The sequence below is a fragment of the Megalops cyprinoides genome, chromosome 15, assembly GCF_013368585.1.
Source record: "Megalops cyprinoides isolate fMegCyp1 chromosome 15, fMegCyp1.pri, whole genome shotgun sequence".
In the NCBI taxonomy this organism is placed as follows: domain Eukaryota; kingdom Metazoa; phylum Chordata; class Actinopteri; order Elopiformes; family Megalopidae; genus Megalops; species Megalops cyprinoides.
Genome location: NC_050597.1, coordinates 14,287,560 through 14,312,748, shown reverse-complemented (window position 1 = coordinate 14,312,748; position 25,189 = coordinate 14,287,560). Strand labels below are relative to the sequence as shown.

At 40.6% G+C, this 25,189-nt stretch overlaps 1 protein-coding gene across 1 annotated transcript in view; it reads left to right on the top strand.

The window, feature by feature from the left end:
• The window catches only part of dst (dystonin), a 168,405-nt gene that overhangs the window by 31,412 nt on the left and 111,804 nt on the right, over positions 1-25,189 (top strand). The window contains 4 exon segments of the mRNA XM_036546201.1: positions 12,844-12,905; positions 19,288-19,377; positions 22,573-22,650; positions 24,997-25,089. Of these exon segments, the coding sequence (XP_036402094.1) occupies positions 12,844-12,905; positions 19,288-19,377; positions 22,573-22,650; positions 24,997-25,089 (323 nt within the window).

Here is a 25,189-nt window from a genome sequence, read left to right as displayed (position 1 = left end):
CTTTTGGCAGTGCCCGGATGTGGAAAATTACACAGTCTCCATACATAGTCTCCCCAGTGCCTCACTCTAATCAGGGCCTGAGTGAGGAAGTGTGTGGCGGGATTTCTGTCTCCTGTGGTTTTATTTCCTCTTTAGCGCGTTTGGCGCTGAAAAGGCCCTAGGCTAACAGATGGTAGCGTCTGGATGTGTTCCTTTGAAGTGTGTGCCTCTCACAGCACAGATCTAGCTGTACCGGGCACGTGCCTCAGATGCTGCTGTCTGTGCTGCATGCAGAACCGAATACCTCACCCGAGAGGAACGCGAAGAATGTCACCTCTCGTGTCCAGAGCGCCGTCTTTTGTTTACCTCTCAACCAGATTCTCAGCCTCATGGCTTGTCTGTGAATAGGTCTCTTTAGCTTCTAATTATATCTGGGTATGAAATGAAAACGTGCTACCTGAGTTACGCTAACCGGATAATGATGGTTTCCCACCGTCAGGTGGTGAAAGAGTAATTGTTTGAACAGGCACACCTGTAGGACTGACTTCATCTGTCTGAGCAGAACTGAAAGGGAGTGCCTGAGTGGGAACAAGTTGGGAACAAACAAAAAGTTTGTATACTAAATCCCTGCAGAGCTCAGAGGATCTCGGCTTGCACAAGCCAAGGACACCTAGGCGAACCTACCCGCCCTTATCCCCGGCGGAACAAAGCCATTTTGTTCTGGCGCTGTCAGCTCTCAGTCATTAGCGGCAAATGACACGGCATGGGATCTAACCCGGATGTAGACCTCAGATTATTCTTAAAGTGAGCGCCTTAACCGCTGAGCCTCTCAGGAGCCCTGCTGGTTTTAATAAGCAGCTTGAACCACAGGTGTTACATCCATTGAAAGAATGTCAAGGAATGCCAGGCTTGGGTCAAAAACCATAACTCTTGTGGTGCTGGAAAGCTGGAGGTGTCCATCGTAAGTTTACCTTTGGCCACACCCACCCTCTGGAATCTAGATTTTGAGGGTGGGTGTGGTCATGTTGCTCCGCCCCATTTAGGTTGTGGGTATGGCTGTGGTCCCTGTGAAGGAAGAGCAGGGTGTACCTGGGTTGTCCTGTTCAGAGCTCTCTTATTTTAGCTCTCCTGGTGTAATCAGTTACCCAAGGAGGGGGATGGTGATGTTAGAAAGGCTGCCAGGCTTGCAGAAAGGTCTGGTACTCATTTTCCTGTTTTGCCGCACTGACCTTACTCCTGTAAGGAAGGTGAGAGAGATAGGGGGGAGAAGCTGGTGGGTCCCCCTTCTTGCTTGTTGCTATCCTCAGCTCTCCTCTATGGTCCTGCTTGTCAGATTTCCATCTCGAGATGACAGCACTTTGACACATATAGATATGGCTCCGGTCTGACATGCCATAGCCCTTACAGTGGCTCCCCCATTTAATTTGGTCAAAACTGTGAGCAGTATGGAGCCAGTTCAGTAAAACCATGTCTCTGGAGAGCTTGCTTGCAGATGACTGTCTCAGTCATATCCTCGGCACAGGCACTGTAAAAAGGCTTGGGTTTATTGAAACTGTATTCAGGCATGTGTGATTGAAAAGGACAGTGCCTTCAGGTAACATACCTGGACTGTCTGAACTGAAGTCAAACTGAATACTGATGTAGGAAATGGGGGACAAGAGTGTAGAGGAAAACTTACAAACCTAATGCATTTTGGCTTGTTCATCATCTCTGACCCATGCCCTGGTTTTTTATTAGTTGTGCTGCTTGCCTGACAGATGTCCTCCTAAAGGATGACAGTACAGAGAGGGTGACAAGATGAAGTAATTTACATTTTTAAACTAGCCAAACTTAATCCTGTGATACCTTGATGTTAATAAAATAACCCAGATAGAGCACATTTGCATTATGTCATCAGCATGGTCTACCCAGACCTCAAATCTGTTCAGATCTTGATTTCAAAGTGTGAAATGCCTGTGCTAGGAGATGGAAACTCTCATCACATGTAGAGTTTTCATACGCCACCAACCCAGCGGGGTCAGTGAGGGTGTGATGAGTTAAGGAAGGAAGTCATTGAAGTGGTACAGATGATCTGTGCTGGGTGGTGACAGGGGCACAGCTTATATGCTTTAATGTTGTGCTTATTTATAGATATCCCAGTACAGTGCCCTTGAACTGGTGGCATCACACCAACTGGCCTGGCACATCATTAATGGCACCCTTTACTCTAATGGGGGGGGGGGGGGGGGGGCATAACTAGGGCAGCCCCAGTGGGCGGAGGGGCATTTACATTTAAGTTTACATTTATTCATTTGGCAGATGCTTTTATCCAAAGCGAATTATGAGTGAGGCAGAGTACAACACAAGCAAAAAACCATAAGGAGTCAACAATATTAGAAGCGCTGTATGACCAGGTTTCAATGGTCGGCCAGACAAGGTGCAAGGCAAATGTAAAGAGGCCTTTCCGTAGGGTATACTTTCATCACAGTCAAATTCAGTTGTGATTTCAATTCATTCATTTATGTCTTTATTACATTTCCAGTGGTTGTAAATAAAATAACAGTACAACAACCAATAATTAATACATACTTTTTCAATATCTGAATCATAAACCATTCTAAGTAATGTCATTTGCCATGGAAGCTCAATAATGCAACCTGGTTTGGTTTTGATTTGTTTATTTGCATAAGAAATAATTAAAAGTAATGCAGACATGCATACAAAGGACAGAGGAGGAGAGCTAAGAATCCCAAAAATTACCTTCCCTTTAAATGAAAAATCATGTCTTTTCATGTGACAGATTATAATCTTGATGAAAAAAAAACAGCAATATGTTAAATTCCACAGTGAGAAAAAGTACATGCCAACTTTGGAGGATTCCCAGGAGATAAAGATATGCCATACACATTCACTCAGAGTGTAACACCAGAATAAATATTTGAATTGGTTGGGCATGCAGTAATTTGGCTCTACAGCCTCTTTAGGAGGGTTGCAGGGCTTCTTAGTTTTGGAAATTCTTGTTAGCATGACATCAGTCTGTCTCAGGACAGTCTGACTCACAGTCATTATGACCCAAACGCCATTCCAAGGATATGAAAACACACAGAGCAGCCGTGAGAGGAGATGAATCCCTTTTCAAGGTTGAAGGCATGCTGGATCTATCCTGTTGTCCTCCCCGGCTATTATCACTTACCTTGCCACAAGGTTACAGAGACGTTTCAAAGGAAGGGGTTATTCAGAGAACATCTCCTGTTAGAGTAAGGTTATTGAGCAAGATTGATACCTGAATTGCATTGGCTATAGGGATGTGAGTCTAAGAATATGTTGAAAACTGCCCAGAATTATTTGCACTATTTACCAGTGTTTCTAATACTTAAATGGAATTCCAGTTGTTTTAAAGATGTCTACCCCAAGATACAATATCTGTCTGTAAGTTCAGAAGAGGCTGGATAAAAACAGGGTGGCCATGATGAGTGGGCTTTGTCTCTTTCAGCCAGTCAAAAATGGTCAGAATTTGGATGTAAGGTAGCATCTTGGTTATGCTCATGGTTCTGACAGGTGGCTAAAAGAAATTTATATGGTTTATTACCTCAATAAAAAAGGAAAAAAAAAAACATTTGCACAGCAGTGCATAGATTCTGAAATAAATGGGTCATCATAAGTAAGAAAGTGACAGTATGTGCCTCTTTTTTTGAGTGTTTTACATTTTGGATGCATGCATATTTTTCAAAAATTCATCCTCTTATCTGAGACCTCATTTCAATTGGGTTGAGGAATTTCCTTTATTCTTTTGTCAGTAATACATTTTCATATCAAATTATAAAAATCAATGGCCGAATAATCTGTTGGTTATATATTAACAATATTACATCATGTAATGATAATTTGTATCTTTAAGGCCTGCCAGTTCATCCAGTGTAAACTCCTCTCTCACTGCTAAAAATGATTAACTTTATCAAGAGCACCAGTGCATTTTTAGTTTCACATTGTCACTTGTGACAGTTTTTGAAATTGGACTTTCCCAACAGCCACCGGGGTCTTCCAGCTGTTTAAATGGATAATGTAAAAATTATAAGCTGCACAAATCTCCCTGGATAAGATCATCTGAGAAGCAAATGAAATGTAATGCACTAAGTTATGGTCTTGGGCCAGGCAGCTACACTTCCTGCCTCCTCCACAGACTCTCCAGTCAAAAAGCCATGCCTCTGGAGGCTGTTGGAGTTTCAAAAATCAATGTTTGAAGGAGTTCTTGGCAAATGGGATGAATGGATGGAGAGCAGTTACTGGAACTGCATGCATCATCACAGTAACGTGAAAGTTCTGGAGGGGGTTAGCCAACATATTAATGTCATTTGGTGAGGCTCTGTGTTGACAAACACTTCAGAATAACTACATAGGCAGTGAAAAAGAAATCCTTAGCTCAAACAAAAGTGCGCATCTATGCTAAGCACCCCCTTTTTATCTGAACTCTCAGATTAATTCTAAACATTTCCTGAGGCATATTTATGTATATATGTATACACACACACAACTTTTGGGGGGCTTTTTGAGGGCAGAGTGCCAAAGCATTCACTGAAGTTTCATGCAAAACATTTCCAGTTCAGTGGCCAGGTGGGACAATGCCAGATGAGTTGAGTTCAGTAAATCTGAGTTGCTTCAGTAAATTATTAGATATATGTATACATGGGTAACATTGATTATAACAAAGTAAGAGAGAGTAGTTTCCCTGGGTATGGGTTACAACAAAGCATGTAACATACACTCCTGTGTCCTTGACCAGAGCCTTAACCCAGCTTTGCTGATGGGGAGTGTTTCTGCTTGCCAGAGCTGTGTCCCCACGTAGCACTTCTCTCTCGACAGCAGCGGGGATTACCTCCAAATCCTTCGAATGAGACTCTGCATAGGGGTCTCTTGTTATTTTTGGCAGAGGAGGAGGAAAGGGGACTCCACATGTCTGTGGTGCTTTTCCTTGCCGTGGCTGAACTCCGGGCCTGTCAGTGCTGACAGGAAATGTGTTAGTGAAAACTTTTCAAATCAAGATGAATACTTTCATCAGTGCTGAATGGAAGCAGCAGTTTATCTTATCCATTACAGCAGACGTGTGAGCAGTATGTTGGAAGTCCCTCACCCTTCTGATTTTTAGAGTCACAATGAATGACATGGCAATGCTGCTATTTTCCTACCCAGAATAAAATATATTGACTGCTTTTCACATGACTGTGTCTGTCTCTAAATGTTTATACCAAGCTGGTGCAGTGCTGGGACCTGCTTGTGTTAGGAGAATGACCTCAGTCTCCTGAAATGGAGGACTCTGTACTGGTATACAAGGGCTGATGTGTATGTTGAAAAACAAGGAGCAGTGAAAACTGAAGGGATTCACAGGCAGAGATATGTTTATCAGTTTGCATATTAATGCATATTAAGGTTTCTAGGTGTGTTTGTGGCAAGCTGGTTTCGTCATGACAGTATGATCCCAGTTTATAGCCCTCTCACAGTTACAGAAGCAGGGTCATAAAAAGAAAGGATAAACTCTTCTCTGAGAGTTGTTACAGGTTGCTCAGCTGTAAAGCAAGGAAAGGTATTTATGAGGGCTGCATTGTATTTCCTGAAAGTTTAATATTACTTGTAATTTATGACTGCATGGCTTTTAAGGTGTTTACTGCCTTACACGTGTATTATCATGTTGCTGTTTTGGAGTGGTTAATGCCAGCTTAAATGGAGAGTAGAGACTCTTGCTGTACTTAAAGGTATTCTTTCAAGTTTTTTGGAGACCTCCCTAGTCTTCTCCTCTAGAGGGCACCATTTCTTAAAGATGAGCACTGGAGAGAAAGTAAAGGATTCCTCAAATACTCTGCACAGGAGTTGTATTAAACAGGAGGCAGCAGTGGTACTAAATAGAGTACCAAGTCAGTTCAGCAAGAACGCAAATTGTTCAATTTTTTTAACGAGAACCCCCAGATTTCTTAGAAATTGGCAATAGGATGAGAATAGTAGGAATTGGTCAGTGCGGTTTCATAGATTGTGATTCACCCATCCCACTAGATTTACAGCTGTTGTCTCGGCTGCTGTGCATTTATGCTTTATGTTGTGTTTTAGATATATGTATTATTAAAACGAGCAAGATATCTCAACTGAGGCAGCCTTGAGTTCTGGCATGTCCATCAGCGATCCTGGGCTCATCACCCACCCATAATAATCTACTGCAGTCACAGGGCAGATGCCAACCAAATTCCTGTAGGAACATCAAGGGAATCAGCCCTGGCTAATTTATTCACACAGTACATTAGACAGATGTCAGCCCTGCGTTTTGAGCACCCCCGGCTCCTCCCAGCTGCATAAATGGTTTTGAGAATTTGTGCAAATATTCATTGAACAGAGCATCAGGATACACAGGGATGTCTGTGAGGGTGGGGCCCAGCACAGCTAAAAAGGGTGGGGGTGGGGAGTGAGGATGGAGACAGAAAGGGAAAGAAGGAGGGAGAGGGAGAGCAAAACAAAGGGAGGAGATGGAGGGAGAGAACGAGAGGGGGAGAGAGAGAGGGAGTGGCTGAGGGTAGGGAGAGAGAGAGAGAGGGAGGGAGAGAGAGAAAGAGAAAGAGACTGCTGCACTGCAGTGATGCAGCAGGATGGGACACACCCATAGTGTATAACAAACAGCCTGTCTGCGGACGGCACCATGTGTCTTTGCCTGCTCTTGCTGCCAGTCAGCAGGAGGTCCGCAGGGGGGTCTACTCAAATTCAATCTAATGCTGAATCAGGAAATCACCTAGAACTAAGAGCTTTTCAGACTTGATAAAATGTGTCACTGAATGGGTTCGACTCACTGCCATTTACTCTTGCTACTGTACCAGAGATTGAGTTGAAATATTTAAACATCCAGTCGCTAAGTATATTTGTGTTATCTGTACATCACTTGAGCACATTTAGTATGATTATTGGAAATCTGTAAATTATGTTTGTGTAGTATACAGCATGTGTGTTTGGTGTGAGCTCTGTATGTCACATTCAGGCCCTGTGATCTGAATTTTCAGACTCCCCCCTATTACAAGGAAAAGGCTTTGAAAAATAAACTATTACAACTAGAAATTGTTACCATCAAAATAATCAGTATTAAAATATTGAACTTGTATAATGACCAGATCAACCTATTCATGTTATCACAGTTTTGAGGAATCATCTTTTTGATTGATATTTTCCATTATTTTTGTCATCTCCTTGATCATTTATTTATGCTACAAGTTGGATGTTTTTTCCACTGCGGACTTTGGTTAAGCCCTCTTTTCAATGAAAGAAAATGCTTTCTTGGCCTTGACTGAAAACACGGGGTTTAAAGACCCAGATAATGGAGGTTCATTTGGCCAAATAGAGGCAGGGCTGTCCACAGTTCAACTGAATGGTCATAGTCCGGTCGTTTCAGTACTGTCAGCTCATTTTTCTCAGTTTTAGATGTTTCTCTTGGAAAACTCAGTGCACACAGGACAAAGGGGAAGTCTGTGTTAGGTAATGGGGAAAAACCTTTAGGTCCAAGTATTTCAGTCGTTGTTACCATGGGTAAATTAGTACCCATTTGAGGGCGGATGAAAGGGGACTCTTCAAAACAAAGCCCTTCCGATTCCTGTTGGACTGGAATGTTTGGAGTTTAGTGAAAATACATGGACCTCTTGTTTATTGGCTTTCTCTTTAATTATTTTGCGCTCATTTACACAGTAGCAGAAAGCAGTTTAGTTTTTGTAATTGACATGAGCTGGGGCCGGTAAATAATTCCATATTCAATCTAATCTCGTGGGTTTTTTGGTGAGACTCCCACGCACAGCATAACTCAGAGGTAGTTGCATTCTGGCAATCATTTTTCTGTAAAGACATTCGAAAGTGGAGTATTCATTGTGGCTCTGGAAAATACAAACAAACAGTCAGAATTGTAGCCTAACTGCTATTACTTAGACAAATGACTTGAGAATTTAACTTTGAACTTTTTAACTGATATTTAACCTAGAAAGGGTAAATCTTCTACTGCTTTGTGAATTTGATGCCTATCCAAGGTTGGAAAGAGAAATAATAAAAAATACAACGACATGCTTTGTAATATGCACAGTGCACACCACACCCCAAAGCCTGTAGGAATGTCTGAATTGCATCTATTTTATTGACTGAGAATTATCATACTTCCGTCTACCTAGAAATTCCAGAACATTTAAAAAGTTTGGACAGGAATACAGTTCCTGAATACACAAAAGCATGTAAAACAAATTTAAACAAGATTAAAATGATCTGTGTTTTTGCAGCATAAATGGTTGTCATGTCATCACCATACAGACAAAAAAAACAGTATGTTCACTTCTGTGTTCTTAGTCTTAGCAGACTGGCCTGCTTCAGTTGTTTTTCTCGGATAACTTATTCTCAAGAAAACGGTGAAATGTTATTTATTACAACACCAGTGCCTATCATTGGTACAACAAGCTCCAAGCTGCAGAGGACAGAGCATTGAAAAACATAGTGTCTGATGATTAAGCACAGACTCGGGACTATGTGGAAATTCTGGCTGTCTCTGGCACAGAGATATACCTTGCCTCATATAATGGCAGACAAAGTTTTCCTGTCTTTCTTCTCCCTCCTGAGCTGACACAGCACTGATGTACTCTGTTGGCGTCGGGCTCGGATGTCAGAAAGCATTAGCTTTCAGCTTGGATGCAGCTGCAGCTCTAGCACCAGTTCCACAGCAACTCAAATGACCCTAAACTGGGATGGAAACATAGTAAATCAATGAATGGTTCTATTTAATAGGAAATCTAAGATAAGTAAGCATGTCTGAACTGAAGACAGTGCAACTTATGACCTGTCAATTGTGGAAATATATGGAGTCGTGCAGAGAAAAGAAAATGCTACATTCAGTCTTTTACAAAAATAAATTTGAGTAATAATTATAGAGTTGTTGTTATAAGTAGGGATGTAGTTGTGACCATGATAATTAACGTATATAGAACCTCTCAGGGATTTTTGAGCTCTTTGCAATGAGCAGGTGACCTGTCTCATCCATCACCAGTGTGTAGTATCCAAAGAGGTGATGCGTGGCTGCCAACTTATGGCTAGTTGCTCTCTACTCCTCATTTTAGGTGCAGAGGCAGGAAATGAGTTAGCACATTTAACTGTGGGATGATTAAATGACCACATTGAGAATGCCAGATTGGCAAGGACGCCTGGGAACACCCTAGTTTGTGAGGTAGTAAGTCATTATTTCAGTATTGTTAGAGTTAAAAAATATTGATTAAATACCCACTTGACGAAGTTAAGCCCTGCATTGTGAGTTACTGTATCTATCAGTAAATAAAAATACAATATTTGTAATGAAATGTTTGTAACACATAAGTGATTTGTTTCAGTTCTGTATGTATTACCTGTAAAGTGGTAGCAATTATATGAACAGTAACTAATCAAATGTTTTGACCCTCTTAAGTAGCAGCTTGTGTTGTGTGAGTTTGCTTTGATAGTATTTTTGAACACACACAGGAAGTGACAACTAAAACTATAAACTACAGTATAACAAAAGCAGTATATAAAATATGTAGCTGGTGTGAAGTTTTGAAAAAACAAGCGTATTTATCAGAAGATAAGGTTGAGTAGTCTGATTACATTTTTGACAGTTTACCAGATACTCCCTTTGAAGTGGTCTGAATAGCTACTTTTTAAATAGATTACTGATTAACGATCTTTGAATTTGCATTGCTTTCAACACAGCAGCAGCTGATATTGACGCCTGGAATATTTTTCACACGTCCTTTGTAAACGGACCTGCCTGCTTCAGACTGAAAGTGGATAAATACCACATATCTGTGCAAAGCATGACCACAGCAGAAACAGATCGCTTCTGAGCTCAAGGTGCGTATGCACAGCTCTGTGGTGAGGGGCGAAGGCTGAGGAGCAGGAGGAACGGCAGGCTCCTTTCGCAGCGTGGAGCACTGACTGCGCAGTGGCGGCCCTTAAGTAAACATTACCCATGCGAGGGAGCCTCTCGCTCAGGGTGGCGGTGGAAAACCTGACGGGACTCGTTCTGGAGGCCTGACGAGGGGAGTAGTCCCTGCCCTACAGGCAGGCAGGCGGGCAGGCAGGAGCGGGCGGGAGGAGTTTCCTCAGCAGCTCAGCTCGGTGCCGGTGATGGTGTAGTCTCTCCAGAAAGCCCACGGGACCTGAGAGGGAAGATGTGGGCCCTGCTGGGCAGCGAGCGGGAGCTCCGGGCTCACCTGGTGGAGCTGATGTGCAGCATGGGTCAGTATGTCCCCCTCAGCCTGCCTGTCTGGCCCTCTGTCTCCGGACGGGATTTGTAATAGAGCTACAGCGTGCGTGAAGATTTTTAAAACTGCTCTGAACAGGCAGGTCTTGTTGTGCAACTGTGCTGTGCTGGGGGCCGGGGGATTGGCAGCCTTGTTTATCTTGTGCTGCTAAAGTCCGAGAGTGTGCAGATAGTGTTGTGACTGTGCGAGGTGGAGAAGGTTTGGCTGTTGCGATACACGTGGCTGAAGGAGGAGTGCAGTGTACAGTCATTGTGGTGAACGCTGTGCTGCTCTGCCTATTATCTGAGCGTCGGAGTGTGCTGACGTCAGGGGGACGCAGCGGAACTTGAGGCGTCTTCTGGCCTGGAGGGCAGGGTCTCCAGGTCTGTCTCTGAGTGATGACTTAGGGCCGGAAGTGCGATAGAGAGAGGAAGTGCTGTAGGCCTAGGACTAATGTGTACAAATAGATGCTACGCTAGAGTGCACCTTATTCATTTAGAAAACAATCTGAATCATGATGTGTTTCAAATCATTATTGTATTTGTAATTGTTGCCTTTACTGATGCTTTTATTCTGTGGAATGTACCTCTGGATAATATATGCTAGAAACTAAACGCTTCTGCTTGATTATGAAAATTATTGTGCAAATTAAACCCTGCATGTTATAATACAGGCTTATTTATTTAGCGACTGGGACAGCATACGATTTAGAGCCTACAGACAGTGCTCGAATTATATGAGGTGCTCTGAGGTTTTGACATTATCATTTTCATCGCTTTTATATTCAGTAATGTTCCCACAGTGATTCATACATGGGGATAGTAAGCACAGACTGTGTTGTTGCCATGGACACAGGAAACAAGAAAATAATGCGGTTGACAGCTATGTGTGCTGTGTTGCGGCACACGATGAGTAATGGAACTAAAGCCTCATGGAAGTTTAAGCCCCTAAATTATGCCTCTGGAAATAGCCATTTCTGTTACGACCATATTTATAAATCAGTTTGTATCTAAAATATGTCATTACTTACAGTATATCCCACCAAAAACAAGATCCAGAGATATTTTATATAGTAAGTGGTCTACTGTAGCTTATGCTTGCATTGGAGTATGCTTACCTCTTTGAAACATACTTTGAATAAAGTCACATAGAAATGGAAAGTGTTCAGTCTGGTGTACCATGCAATTTCAGATCAGCCTTTTAAAAACCTGATTTGGTGCGTGCTTCATATGGCCAAGTAGATGAAGCTTTTACAAGAAAATTTAAAGTTGATATCAAAGTCGAATTTCATATGTATGTCAAATGATAATTATTAGGTGTCTAGCAACTGAGAATACCCCTAAGCATGTATTGCAGTTCTTATTGATTTCAGAGGCTTGCTGTAAGTCTTTGTTTGAAAGGCAGTCTTTTTTTTTTTTTTTTTTACTAAAGGATGAACATGCTAAGTCTTTCTTAATTCCGAAGGCCTTGCTGGTTTCAGTGCTGTTCTTCCTCAGAAGTCATCACATTGTCTGATTGTTTCTTGTTTCCGCAGAAATACAATATGATAAATCTGATTAAATCAAAGTGGAGAGGAGATAACAAGCACAATCCAGGGAACCATTAAGGGTTCATTGGCCTCTCCAGGTGGTGACTTGCTAACATTGGGCAATTATGGCAAGAAGGATTCATACAAAGCAAATGGAAAGAGTGTCTGTGTTTTTTTTCCTGTAGCTATTCTTGCAAATTTCAAAGTGTTTCCACTTTTGAGAGGCAGTTTTTGGCATCTTATATCATACTCAGATGTGTATGATTTATGATGCATTGGTTGGCATGATTCAGATATGTGTGATTTGTGGTGCATTGTGTACACATTTTTGGTGAATGGACTGACATTTGTCTTGTATTAGTTTAACATTGAGTTGAGAGATAAACTGTAATATTTCCCTTAGAATATACAGTTATACTTTACATGTTATTTCATTTTCTCTCAAAATAGTGGCTTAAATGTAACACTGAAAGACTCAAGTGAAATTAGATTGATGGATAATGTGTTAACATTTGTAAAATTTATTCTTAACTGACTCTCGTTTTGCATGAGGGTAGTTTAGATAAATCTAAAAATCACTGAGCCCTACAGGAATCATATACTTAAAAGCAGTAGCTCTGCTCTCCTCTGCAGTATTCCTCCTGTAATCGTGGATCTACAAAGCTAAGCTCACCAGAGTGAAACAATGTAATCTTGATTTAAATTGTGCATATTACACATACAGTATTTTCTAATCATCTGAATGATAAGATAACCAGCTAAAACAGTGTGTTTTATCGTCATTCCAAATTCCTCTGGTTCATTTAGTATTATAGAGTACAGTAAAGTGTAGTATAGAGTTATAGTTAGATGGCACGTAGTGTTGCTGTCACTGAAAGAAATGTTGAACTGGGAATGCATTTCTCCCAGTTTTTCTTTTTCTTTTCTTTGGTGAACTGCTGGAACTGTCTGAAGGTGTCACCATGGGTTCATATGGTGCTGAAGTCAGCTTTACTGTTCTTTTGTTCATACACAATTATGGGCCACCATTTTCAGTGCAGAAGATCCTTCACAATGCCTACTCCTTACTCAGTGTTTGTTTCCTTTCTACAGATGAAAGAGACAGAGTCCAGAAAAAGACATTCACAAAATGGATAAACCAGCATCTTTTAAAGGTAAGTTATTTTTGCTCTAAATGGTCTAAAGTGCATGTTTGTCCATGTCTTGACAGTTACAACCCAGCTGTTTTCACTATATATAGATGAGTACATTTTCAGACTGAACATCACTTGCTTTAACGGTTTTAATATGAAACATCCTTGTTATATGTCAAAGTTGTTGTTATACGATTGCAAATCTCACAGATGATCCTTCAGTAATGATACAATGTACTGTTTGACAGTATTCGTAGCTGCATTATAATGATTGCATTCAAGAGTAAAAATAATACAGCTGAGAAGCTGTCTTGTTAATTAGATCTATAAGCTGTAATGTTAATTAGACTTATAAACTATTCATAAAGACTCAAACTAGAGTAGATAGAGAACTTGGTGCAGAGTGCTTGGACCCAAGGGAAGCTTGTATTAGCAATCTATATTCTGAATTGGAAAGGGGTTATAAGGAGGTAGAAACAGCTAGAATATTAAAATGGTAGGTCCAACTTTATATGCACACAGCCTTAGAAGGTGTGCGTTAGTCAGTCAGTATGTTTTTTCCTGTTGAGATGGAGACAACTACATAGTCAGTCAGCTGATTTACCTGTATATGCCAATAATTTTATGTCTTGGTTTTAAAAGAGATAATCCTGCCATAGCAGGATTTGGAAACACTCTCAGTCGATAATTAGCAAAATGCTGCTTTCTGCTGATGCTGTTCTGAGAAGTGACCTAGACCCTACCTGGTAAACAATGTGGTGGTTTAGTTACACAAGGGGCAATCACTGATAGACATGTGGACTGTAGCAATAGGATGTGCTTTCTATCTCCATCACTTCTAAAGTCTGTGCTGCAGTTTTTCTTTGCTATCTAGCCACATCCTTCAGAGATTCCTGGCTTTAGAGGCCACTTCGTAGATGCACTATAATGCACTATAATATATGATGTGCATGTTATATTAATGACGTTTTAATTGTTATATCACCTTTCAGTGCTTTTTTCCACTTCATGCTACAATATTTTATAATTACCAATGGTATATACTAGGCTTGCGTCACTGCGGTAGCCTCTTGCACTAGCACAAGAACGAGGGGATTCATCACCTCTGATGTCATCCCAACAGCTCAAAGGTACATGATGAGTCAGAGTGCTTCAAAGTGTAGAGACAAGTATACTCTGGCTGACCCACCCTCCCCTATCCCCAGCAGAATGAGGCCTGCTGCAGTCATTGTCATTATAGCACTTTTATTAGTCTGGATTTTATTGTAAGGCACTCGTTGATGCAAATATCAAATGTGGCCTGTTATCTCCTGTGTGAGCTGTTGTTCATGTAGCTTAATGAAATGCGCTTATGTACTTATGCAGCTTACAAACGAATGAATGTAAATGTAAATGTTCTGTTTCTCCTAATAGCTGTACTGTCTGTGGGACAATGCCTAATAGAAACTGTACTGTGGAAAAAATAAATACTCAGCTTCACAAAATAACAAGCTATTTTCACCTCAGTTTTTTTCTGCAAATACATTTTTACTGGAATAAAATTACATCCTTCCACCACCTTTATTTGAAATTTGAAATTACAAGGGTTTAAGCAGAACAGGAAGCTGTCCCAAAGGCCAGGGCTGTCGTTGTGTCCAATTTTGTGGCAGTCAGGGAGAAGGTCAAATCTCAGCTTCCTGGAGATGACTGCATGATACACCCAGTTAAGCTGTCTGACCGTGACCACTAAACACTAAAATTGGACATGCACTTGTGTTGATGTCTGAAGTGGACCGGATGAGCGAGGCCTTTTATATGCCTATTACTGCAACACTTCTATCAGTGCTTCTAAAAAAACCCTATAATTATCTTCAGTAGTCAGGGTTACTGTATGGATTTAAACAGAGGAGACTCAATGAAATCTTTGTAACTGAATGGCTAAATGGCTTATAAATTGGAATAATTATGGGCCGACCTGATTGAGAAACTTGAAATGTTGCAGTTTTGGCCTAAACCGTTTCTGTCTCTAAGACACATTATTATAAGCTCGTGATGGAACAAGCCTATGAAAGCACAAACAAAAAAAATATAGTAAATGACAAGCTTTTACTTCATAACTGTTTTCATTATTAATGATAGGTGAGTTTAGGAGGAGGGCTGCCAACAACTGTTTTTTTTCTGAGATTTGTTAGGATGATTTCCACCCCACCCTTGGATAGGTAACATGTATGGAGATGTTTGTGTTGACTTAAAAGACTCCATGGATAGTAATTGCATCGGTTCATCTCCCTCTGGAATGAGGGGAGTATCCAGACACAGTGGCAAGCACCTGCATGTGTGCTGAGTACAAATGCTCCTATGTATTAACCAGTGGACAACTTTATACTACTGTATGTATAGTGGCACATAAATACACAGATTGGAGATTGTGGAGGGAGTGGCTGGGCACAGTTTTGGCAGTACAGGTGGTCTCTACCTTTACAATACAGCATGTGCCTGGAGAACCCCTAACTCAGACCTTTGCAATACAGTGCTTTTCTGGAGACCCCATCATATGAACTGAATTCTGTTTTGTCAGTGATTTCTGTCCCATTTGCCCATGAAGCAGGGTCTGTGTACTTGCTGTATGCATGGGTGCAAGCTTATGTGCCACCCATTAAGTGATGTGCTTGTAGCGTGATTTATAATCCTTCTCTTGCTAAAAGTCTCAAGGATCTAGCAGATTAAGACTAAAATCCATAGCTGTGTTAAAATGGATCAATCCTGCCAAACACCCTGATCTCCAGGAACCCCTAAGATCCTTTAGTCTGTATTACTGTGATAATTTTGAGACACGATATTATTGGTTGAAACATGCCATTGGTTGAAACATGCTACTACCTTTGTTCTTAATCATTGATTTGTGTACATTGTACACAAGATCTTTGGTGTTCTGGAACAGTGATAAGGTTTTTCTAGGTGCTGCACAAACAAGTAGTTTATGGTTTTGTCAGTGTCACAGTTGGTGGAAATCTGCAGATGCCGCAATTTTCTTGATTCTAGGACCAGGCGGTGTTTTTCCTCATTTTTCCCTCATTTGCCTTTTGTCCTCTCTTAGCCACTGTGATTAAATTCCATGTGGCTATAAATGACAACTTTAAAATGTTAGCTTTTTGTTACCCTTAATTCCCTCAATTAAACAATTTAAACTTGGCAGGTTTTTGTTTCTAAATGGATTCTGACAGTAGCTGCCGTAATGATACATGATGTCAGATGTAGCAACAAGACTGCATTTTCACCTAACCCACAGAGAACAAGTTGACAGCACAACTTAAAAATATGGATGAGGTATTTCAGGGAGCTAGATTCATTGAACTATGCTTTGTTAATATGACAAAAAGTGATTTACTGGCATTAGTTTGTCCATGCAGAGAAACACATAACTGTTTTGATCATATAAACCTCAGTCAGTGCCTGGGTCTGTATGCTCAAGACCTCATTACAGGTCTGCCAGACAGTAAATGACATGTGTTGCAGATATGATATTCTCATACATTTGAACACAGAGTATTTTTTTATCTTTTAAGCATATTTTCATGTGAAAGTATTATTAATGTGATGGTATAATGCTGGTATTAGATAAAAGAATGCAACCTTGAATTCTCTGGTACTGAACTGTATGACTGAGAGCACATGAAGAGTATTGAATTGCATTGAATTACACTGTTGCTGTTGTACTTACCATGGAAGTGAGAATATACAAGAACATACTGAATGTTATTGTAGCACAGAAATGAGAAACCTCTCTTAGTATCACAGTGTGATTCTGGAGACCCTCCTGTCTTTTACAATGGTTGTATCTATGGAGGATGTTCTTTTAGGAGGTGAAGATCTACGGGTGTATTCAGTTGACCCAGAAAATGCAGGGGTGCTGGTGGCCTGTATTCATTCTGCAGCTGTGTCTGTTGAGACAGCTGGTCAGGGGGATGAGGTTGTTGGGGAGGGTGGTAGTGGGGGGGTCTTGGGTAAAAGCAGGTCATGATGCCAGCATGCTGATTTCAGCTGTGTGGTATTCAGGACAAGGGAGAGGAGGTGCGGCCTACTCTTTTGAGAAAGGCTGGGCTTAAAGCTGCTGAGTATCAGGCCTAAGCGATGAGAGGCCCAGAGATAAGGTGCTTTCAGCTGCCCAAGGACGCTTCCGCAGTTTGCGCCCAGTTCTTGTGTGTTGGCTGGGAGTCAGTGCATGGAGTAGTGAGCAGGGAGTAGTATGTTGACACAACATGGAACTAACTAGCCATTATTATTTCAAGTCAAAGAAAAATGTCAGCACTGTGTCTCCTTGGATAAATGTTTAAGATGGGAATGATAAGCCATTTTGTGTTATTGATATTTTGTTTAATATTATCAACTAAAAACATGCATTTTTAAAAATAAATGCAAAATGGTCTTGGTCAAGGTTGAAGGTATTTGCACGAGCTGTAGCACATAACATGGAAAATATGTGATAAAACCTAATTTACATGTACATTTCTCATTCTTCATTAAAATATTAATGTCTCACCTTGCAAGGACTTCTAATTGAGGCAAATCTGGTGTGAACTTTATATTCCACATGTTTAATTGTTTCCACTTTTTTCCATTTTAAGTTGTTTCCATCTTTGTGAATGATTAATGTTCTGTCCATAAGTTAAAAACCTCCAGAGGAAGGTTTAAGAATTTTGAAAATTCTTAGTTGAGGAAAAAGCATGTTAAGTCCATGACAAACAAATCATAGTCACAAATTCTGAGATGAATGTAAATCAGTTTCAAGCTCATTCTGTGTTCATTCAGTAGAATAATTATTACTGTGTTCGCAGGGTGCTTACCTGCTGGCGAGAGCTATGCTCCGTCTGCAAATGCAGATCAGTTGCATACATTGTGATGAGTGAAAGCATGGGCATGTAATTGATAATTTGAAATGCTTTCCCGGGCTTGTAATTATGCCTGCTAAGATTAAGCAAACTACCAACCATTACTAATAGTTGATGTGATTAATTTAAAGCGCTGTAGTGTGCAGGTATTTTTGGTGGTTAATCAATCTGACATTTGGTATGCAAGACAGTGACTATTCTGGAGTGCTTTTGTGTCCTCAACATTCAGGTTTTCTGAAACCAGTTGAGCGTAATCAGACCGATGTGGCCAGATGCTTGTGATTTTTAACCCCCCAAACCGTGCCTTTAAACTCCCCATCTTCAGTTGACCCCAGTGTGATATCCAGTAGTGCCAGTACTGTTCCACTACACCTTTTAAGTGTGTCAAATTTCAGAGTCCGTTTTCCTTTAAATCTTCTCCATACATTTTGTAACCCATCTCTATAGATTTGAGGAAAAATCTACTGCTCTGGCAACCCTGAACCTGACTGAGCAGAATGTGTCTAAACAGGTTGAGGGAGAGGTGTGGTAGCCCATTGTTCATCATGGGAGGGTGAAGATGTCTTTGAGGTGCTTCAAAGATCAAGCTGTTAACATTCAGGGTGAGCAAGTTAATAAAATTGGGTGGGGTGTGTCTGTCAGCACATCAGGGTTATTGTCTCTGGAAGTAATTAGCCTGAATGTGTAAAACATGCTGAGTGGTTAATAGTGATCAGCTAAATTTTCAATTATTTTTCACAAGTTCACTCCATACATACAATGTTTTTGATTTTGCCTGGGGAGAATCATGTACCATTCTCCCAGCAATAATGTAATTCATGTCTAAAGCTTGTAGAGAGTAGATTTATTTTGATGTATTGGCAGTTGAATACTTTAGGGGAAGCCTGGACAAAATGTATGATACAAATGAAGTAATCTGTGGAAAAACCTTGGGAAAATTGTGGTTTGGCCCCATGGTTTGAGCCCTAAAACAATGCTTTAGATTCACACTCAAATTGTCTGTTGTGCTGAACATGTGAAATGGGGACCATTTGTAAGGAGCAGCAGGTAAGGACTTGGGCTTGTCAAAACAAAATTGTTGGTTGAGTATCCATGTGGGGCATTGCGTTGTACCCTTTGGTATGCCATTTAACTTTAATTGCTTCAGTAAATATCCAATAGTGCAAATGGAAAATGCGTAAATTGTGACGTAATTGATTTGCCTGGATGAAGGGCATCTGATAAGTAAACAAATGGTGACTCACAAACCCAGAAAGCAGTGCCATGAAATAGGTTATCTGGATCTGAAGCCGTCTCTGTTTTTCCTGACCTGATCTAGTACTGTTACTATGACAGTTTGGTGACAAATAAACAAATCAAACCTGCTGTGACTGATTCCTTAAAAACAAAAAGATGGGTTTTTATACAGGTTCCTGCTTCTCACAGTCTGTAGTCACTAATTCTTGATTGATTCTTGTTGAGTTAAATTCTTATCTGCTATACCTGCCATGAAAAGAAATCCCCTTTACAGGTGTGTTCTTCTCACTCTGTCCCAGGTACGGAAACATGTGAACGATCTGTACGAGGACCTGCGAGATGGACACAATCTGATCTCATTGCTGGAGGTCCTGTCAGGGGAGACTTTGGTGAGTGTTGTTATTATGGCACCGATCCCCCCCACCCCTTGAAAACATACACTCTCTGTGGCTCTGTGAATATCTGCTATGAGTTGTGCTCTGACTGTCTCTTTTTACTTCTGCTGTATGGCTGTATTTAAAGCCCACTTAAATACAACCACAGTCTTTTAATGGGAAAATGTGTTGTCCCCCCTTCCCTTGAGTTTCACATTCCTGTTTTAAAAGAAAAAAATGTGGATTTAAGTGAGAAAGTCACTCTGTAATAAAGAACAGCACCAGCATTTCTGAGAAAAAAACAAGTGGCAGTTGTTGCTCTCTTGGTAATTCTATTGGTGTGACTGCATTCATGTTTAGCTTTTTGACCTTATTTTGAACATAGCTGTGGTGAAGCTCATGGTGAACTATTTGTGAGGACCTCTGTATGCTGACATGGCTATGCTTAATTGCTAATTGGGTATCTTGTATGCTTTGCTAATAACAAATCCTTTGCTAATAACAACCCAATTAACAGCATTTTACTGATTCACTTTATCTCTTTGTCCTATGATGCTTAAAAGCTGGAGCAAAGCTCACTTTTCAATGCCTTTTGAAGGCATTCAGTGCCATTTTGATTCAGAGAAGGGCCAAACTGTTTGTTGCCTACACAGTGAATCTAGGATATGGATGACATTAGTCAATGAACAGGTTGAATTCAGTTAAGATAATTGTGTCAGGACTGGTCTTTTTTATTTTCATCTGGTAATACGCATGACAGGTGGTGTTCTATTGTATTCACTTTTAGCTGTGAACCGATCCATTTGACTTTATAATTAAAAGTCACTGGCAGGGCAGTAATGAGCTTGAATTTAAATATGATGTAAAAATAGCCTTTGTGTGACTGAGTCAGAAACAGGCCTCTGGCAAGCTCTTTCCCAGTAAAGGTTGTTTTTTTCTTTATTATTCAAAGTGACATTTAAATGAGATGCACAGAAATTAAATGAGCTGAGTAAAACACAGAATTTTTGCCATGACGTTTCCGCTAGTATTTGTAACAGCTCAGTTATATATTCATGGTTGACCATGAAAACAGCAATTCAGTATCCATGGAAGTTTTTATTTACAGCAGTAGTCTTGTCACTGTGGTAATGATGTATACAAAGATACCACTGTGATTGTTCCACATAAATGTCAATGCCGCACAAAGTGTGGGATCTAATTCACAGAAATTGGCAGTAGCCAATACCTTTTTTTTCTGTTCCGTTGCGGATTGGAGGTGAAAATCAACACATTTCCTCAGGCCGAGAATTCTCCCAAGTGGCCGTTTCGCCTTCTTTTTGTTCACATCCTGTTTCTCTGCCTTATTCCTCCTCCATTTTCTTTCCTCCTTTGGTTTCTCTTCACCCTGTCCTCTTCATGTGTGTGTCTGTCTTTGTGTTTTTGCCCCCCCCCCACCGCTTGTACATGGTTAAGCCAAGGGAGAGAGATTTTCTGAAGACGTTGCGGTTGGTGAGTGCGGTGGAGGCATGCGCAGTTGAGCAGCATGGAGATGCGCAGGATGATGATAAGGGGGTAGGTGTGGATGCCCCGCCCTCCTCCCCCTTCTTAACAGTACTAATGCAGCGTGTGCTGTGGTCATTAACAGGAGTGAAAAACCTTGGTCTTTCCCCTGAGCACTGTAGCAGCTAGTACTGTGTTTCCTTATGGTGAACTCAGCTCACTATTCCACAGCGTCCTTCTTGGGTAAGCTGTCAGTGCACTTGATAGAGCTGTGTTAAAGTACAGCTCATTCTAGAGTCCGCTGCTTAAGAATACTAGATGGGGTTTATTTTCCGCTCCGCGCTTGCGCTCTGAACTAAAGACTCAGGTTCGAATCCCTTCACAATCTGTTGTCCTTTGAAAATCCTTGTGAATGGCTCCAGTATGATTGTTAATATAAGGAAAATACCAGGGATGTGCATATAGATTAAGCTGATACTCAAATATTGTACAGATTACGTTACAGGTTGCAGGGTCAAGTGTTCAAACAATTGAAAGTAATAACATCAATTATTTCTGTGTTAATTTGTAGAGAGATTTTAAGATCTCCTCCATGAATATTGATAGCAAAGGAAGACAAATGTTTTTTTTTTACTCTATTGCTTTTGTTAATTAACAGTGTATTTCAATCGTGATTATAGAATTAGTGGCAATATTGTGATAATTGAAATATCTGTGTCATGCCAACAAAATGCAAGCCGATTACAAGCCTGCTGAATTAAAAAAAAAGATTCATGGAAATGAATATAATTCCATTTCTATAGAAATTGTCTTTGGAGTGTCGTTGGAGCATACAGGAACACGGGGATTGAATCTGTGTCTTTATTTCCGGTGGTAATAGCTTTTTGCACAATTGCGCCACATGCAAATCCATATGACCAAAAGAGAGCATTTAAGTCTTCCCGGTCAGTCTTTCTGAGTTTTCCCTCAAAGAGACTATGTTATGCTCTCTCCATCACTATGCCTGTCTGGCGGCCTTCGTTTTCCACGCGTGTCAGCCTCTCACATGGGTTTTGCTCCCTGCTTCCTCAAGAAATCACATGGTTCCACCTTATCACCTCACTGTGTGGCTTTGTTCCAGACCGCAGAGATGACAGGAAATGTGAAGTGTTCTGAAAATGGGATTGTGGTCCTGTGGGGGTTTAAGTATTGAGCTGTGTGTGCTGTACACCAGGAGGCTTTGTTCTTGAATTAAAATTTTGCACGTCTTAAGCTGTGATTGAATCCAAACTTTGACCCACCTGCAAATTAGGGACAATAGAACAATAGAGACTTTATGCTAAATTTTGGAGTCTGTTCCACTGCTCCATCCAAATCTGGTCACGGGTTAGCAGTGGGAAAATGTTTTGATTTTATCTGGCTGAGGCTTTTTTTTTTTTTTTTTTAACTTGAACTGTCCATGACAGTTGAGTGACCTGTGTTCTTTTTTGGGTGGGGGGAAGGGGGGGGGGGGGTGGATGGAGAGAGATCTTATCCACCCTGCTTTAAATGTGTAATAGGGGCAATTGGAGCACTGTCCCTGGGGGTTTGAGTAATGCGTCCTTCTGTTTGAGTTTTATTGTGCTGCAGATGGATGGGTAAGGACCTGGATACTACTAACGGTATGGTAGACATGGGGAAGCCAGAAATGCATTGAACAGTGACTGATGCCCCTTTATCCCCCCCCCCCCCCCACCACCTCTGCTGTAGCCACGAGAGAAGGGCCGAATGCGCTTCCACAGACTCCAGAATGTGCAGATAGCACTGGACTACTTAAAGAGGCGGCAGGTAAGACTATGCACTTTCAGAGTCTGCTTTTTAGTATTTCTTGTGCTGTACTGTACCTGAAATTTGAATAGGAAAATCAAACTGACGCTTTGGACATTGTGAACTGGAACTAAGGCCCTTCAAGAGGGCAACATATGGAAAGTAGTTTGTTCTTGTGGTTGAATAACAGGTGTACACCATGAGTCAGTTGTGCAGTGGCAGTGCTACCCTTCCTTCACGTTGAGTCACGTTCATGTTGCTGTGAAGAGGCTCAAATTAGGCTGTAGTTTCTCTTTTTCCTTGAACCAGGGTGTCATAGAGACTGTGACTCAAGCTCAGTCCTGTCCTAACATGACGTCATTGAATACAACCAAATGATGCATGGTTTCATACAGAAATCATTCCTTTATTTTGTTTTATTTCCAAGGCAAGCATATTAAGATTTCGTCTGAGATTATGGAGCCTAGACTATGGACATTTACATAAAGATCTTATCATTTCATTCTATTTCTGTAGTCTTTGTTAGTCTGGGGCAGCAGTGTAGCATAGTGGTTAAGGAGCACGACTTGTAACTGAAAAGTTGCTGGTTAAATTCCTTGCTGGGGCACTGCTGCTGTACGCTTGGGTAAGGTACCTAACCCACAGTTGCCTCAGTAAGTATCCACCTTTATAAATGGATACTATTGTGAAAAACTGTAACCTATGTAAGTCTCTGTGGTAAAAGCCATTAATGTAATGTAGTCTGCTTTAAAGTGCTATTTCAGTGTAATAAAGAAATTTCACGCATCAAAGTTTTGTACAAAAATGGTTAAATTTTCAAGATTCTGCTGGATAGATTATATTTAAAGTCTCAAACAGCTGATGCTGAACATTAGCAGAGATGAAAGTACTTGTAATGTGGACAAAAACCATGACAGAGGAAAGCATCTGTGTATTTCTGGCCTGCCTTAGCCATCTGGCATTTGCTGATTGTGCCCGTCAGTCACATGTCCACAGCATTAACATGCAGAGAGAAAGCATTGGCTCTTTTTAAATCACAATTGTGAACTGAGTTGACATGAGAGAGGAAGCAAGGAAGTGCCCCGTTCATAGAATGTTTCCTTGACATCAAGTGACAATTTCCTTTTATGAGAAGGTCAGAATAGTCATGTTTTTACTTTAGAATCTTATCATTCATGTCAATGTTTTAAATGGGGTTTCGTTTCCCCACCCCGTGGAGAGAACTGTAAAGCTTTTAGTGCCCTCTAGTGGCAGTGTAAGGTAACTGTGACGAGTCTGAAAAACTGATAGGAATGTTTATAACTGTTATCAGCATGTGGCAGCGGTGCCAAATCAGCTGTCTCTTAAAGGCACAGTAATCTTGTGACAGCTACAGCATTCATGCATCCTTGAAACAGTGGAAAGAGTGACTATTTTCAAATATCAGATTGTTTTAGACTTTTACTTACAAGTCACAGAATAATGGTCTGATGGGGTTTTTTGGGGGGGTTTGAGATTGGGGTCCATTTTGAATGAATAGAATTGATTTACCAGGAAGGAACTGTGAGTGTCACTAATGAATTAAAAATTACATGATGTGGTATGTTTTTATCTAGCACAGTGGTATGAAACTCTCGGAGGGCTGGTATATGTTTTTCTTAAATTACCCTCGCTTACTTGGTTGATTAAGTAACCTACTCAAAACAGCCTGATGCATCTTCCAAAATGTAGTGCACTTAAATATTTGAGTACTAGGTACACACAGTCTGTAGCTATAAAATCATATAAAGAAGTCACAAACCACACAGGAAAATTAGTCTAATTAAAAAAAATAGGGGAAGAGGTGGCATTAAACAACAAATACACTGTCTTATTAGTATAGCATCCCTGGGATGGGGTGAAATGGAATGGCAGGATATTAGTGTGGTGTATTATTATTGTCATTAACATTGTTTTGTTAATTTATCTGTATTAACTTGGAAGACGTTATACAGAATGACATACAAAGCAAAGTGCGTAAGTGCGTATAAAGCCACATGAATGGCTGTACAAACAGGAGTGCCAGTATGTCACACAGTGCGACAAGAACTGGTTTCCTACAGAAAGTAGAAACGACTTGCTACGATAGTAAAAACATTGTCAGCAACTAGTGTATATATAACATTTTAACACTGTATTTTAACACAATAAATATATACTATTTATAGTGTTAAAATATCCATAATGTGCTATGCAAAATACAAGATTAATGTGTTTGGCAAATGCTCTTGTCCAGAGTGACTTACAAGGCTGTGATGGCCTTCAGAATGAATTAATAGTAATAAGGAAAATTCTATGGATCCCTAACTCTGATTTTTTAAACTAACAACTGTATCCTGCTATCACCAGGTGAAACTCGTCAACATCAGGAACGATGACATCACAGATGGAAACCCAAAGCTGACCCTGGGGTTGATATGGACCATAATACTGCACTTCCAGGTCAGTTAAAGCTTATTCTTTTATTTTAGTGAATAAATCATTTGGCTGGTGTTATGATAACTGTGTGCATACATACTGTGTACATGACTGAAATTCAACC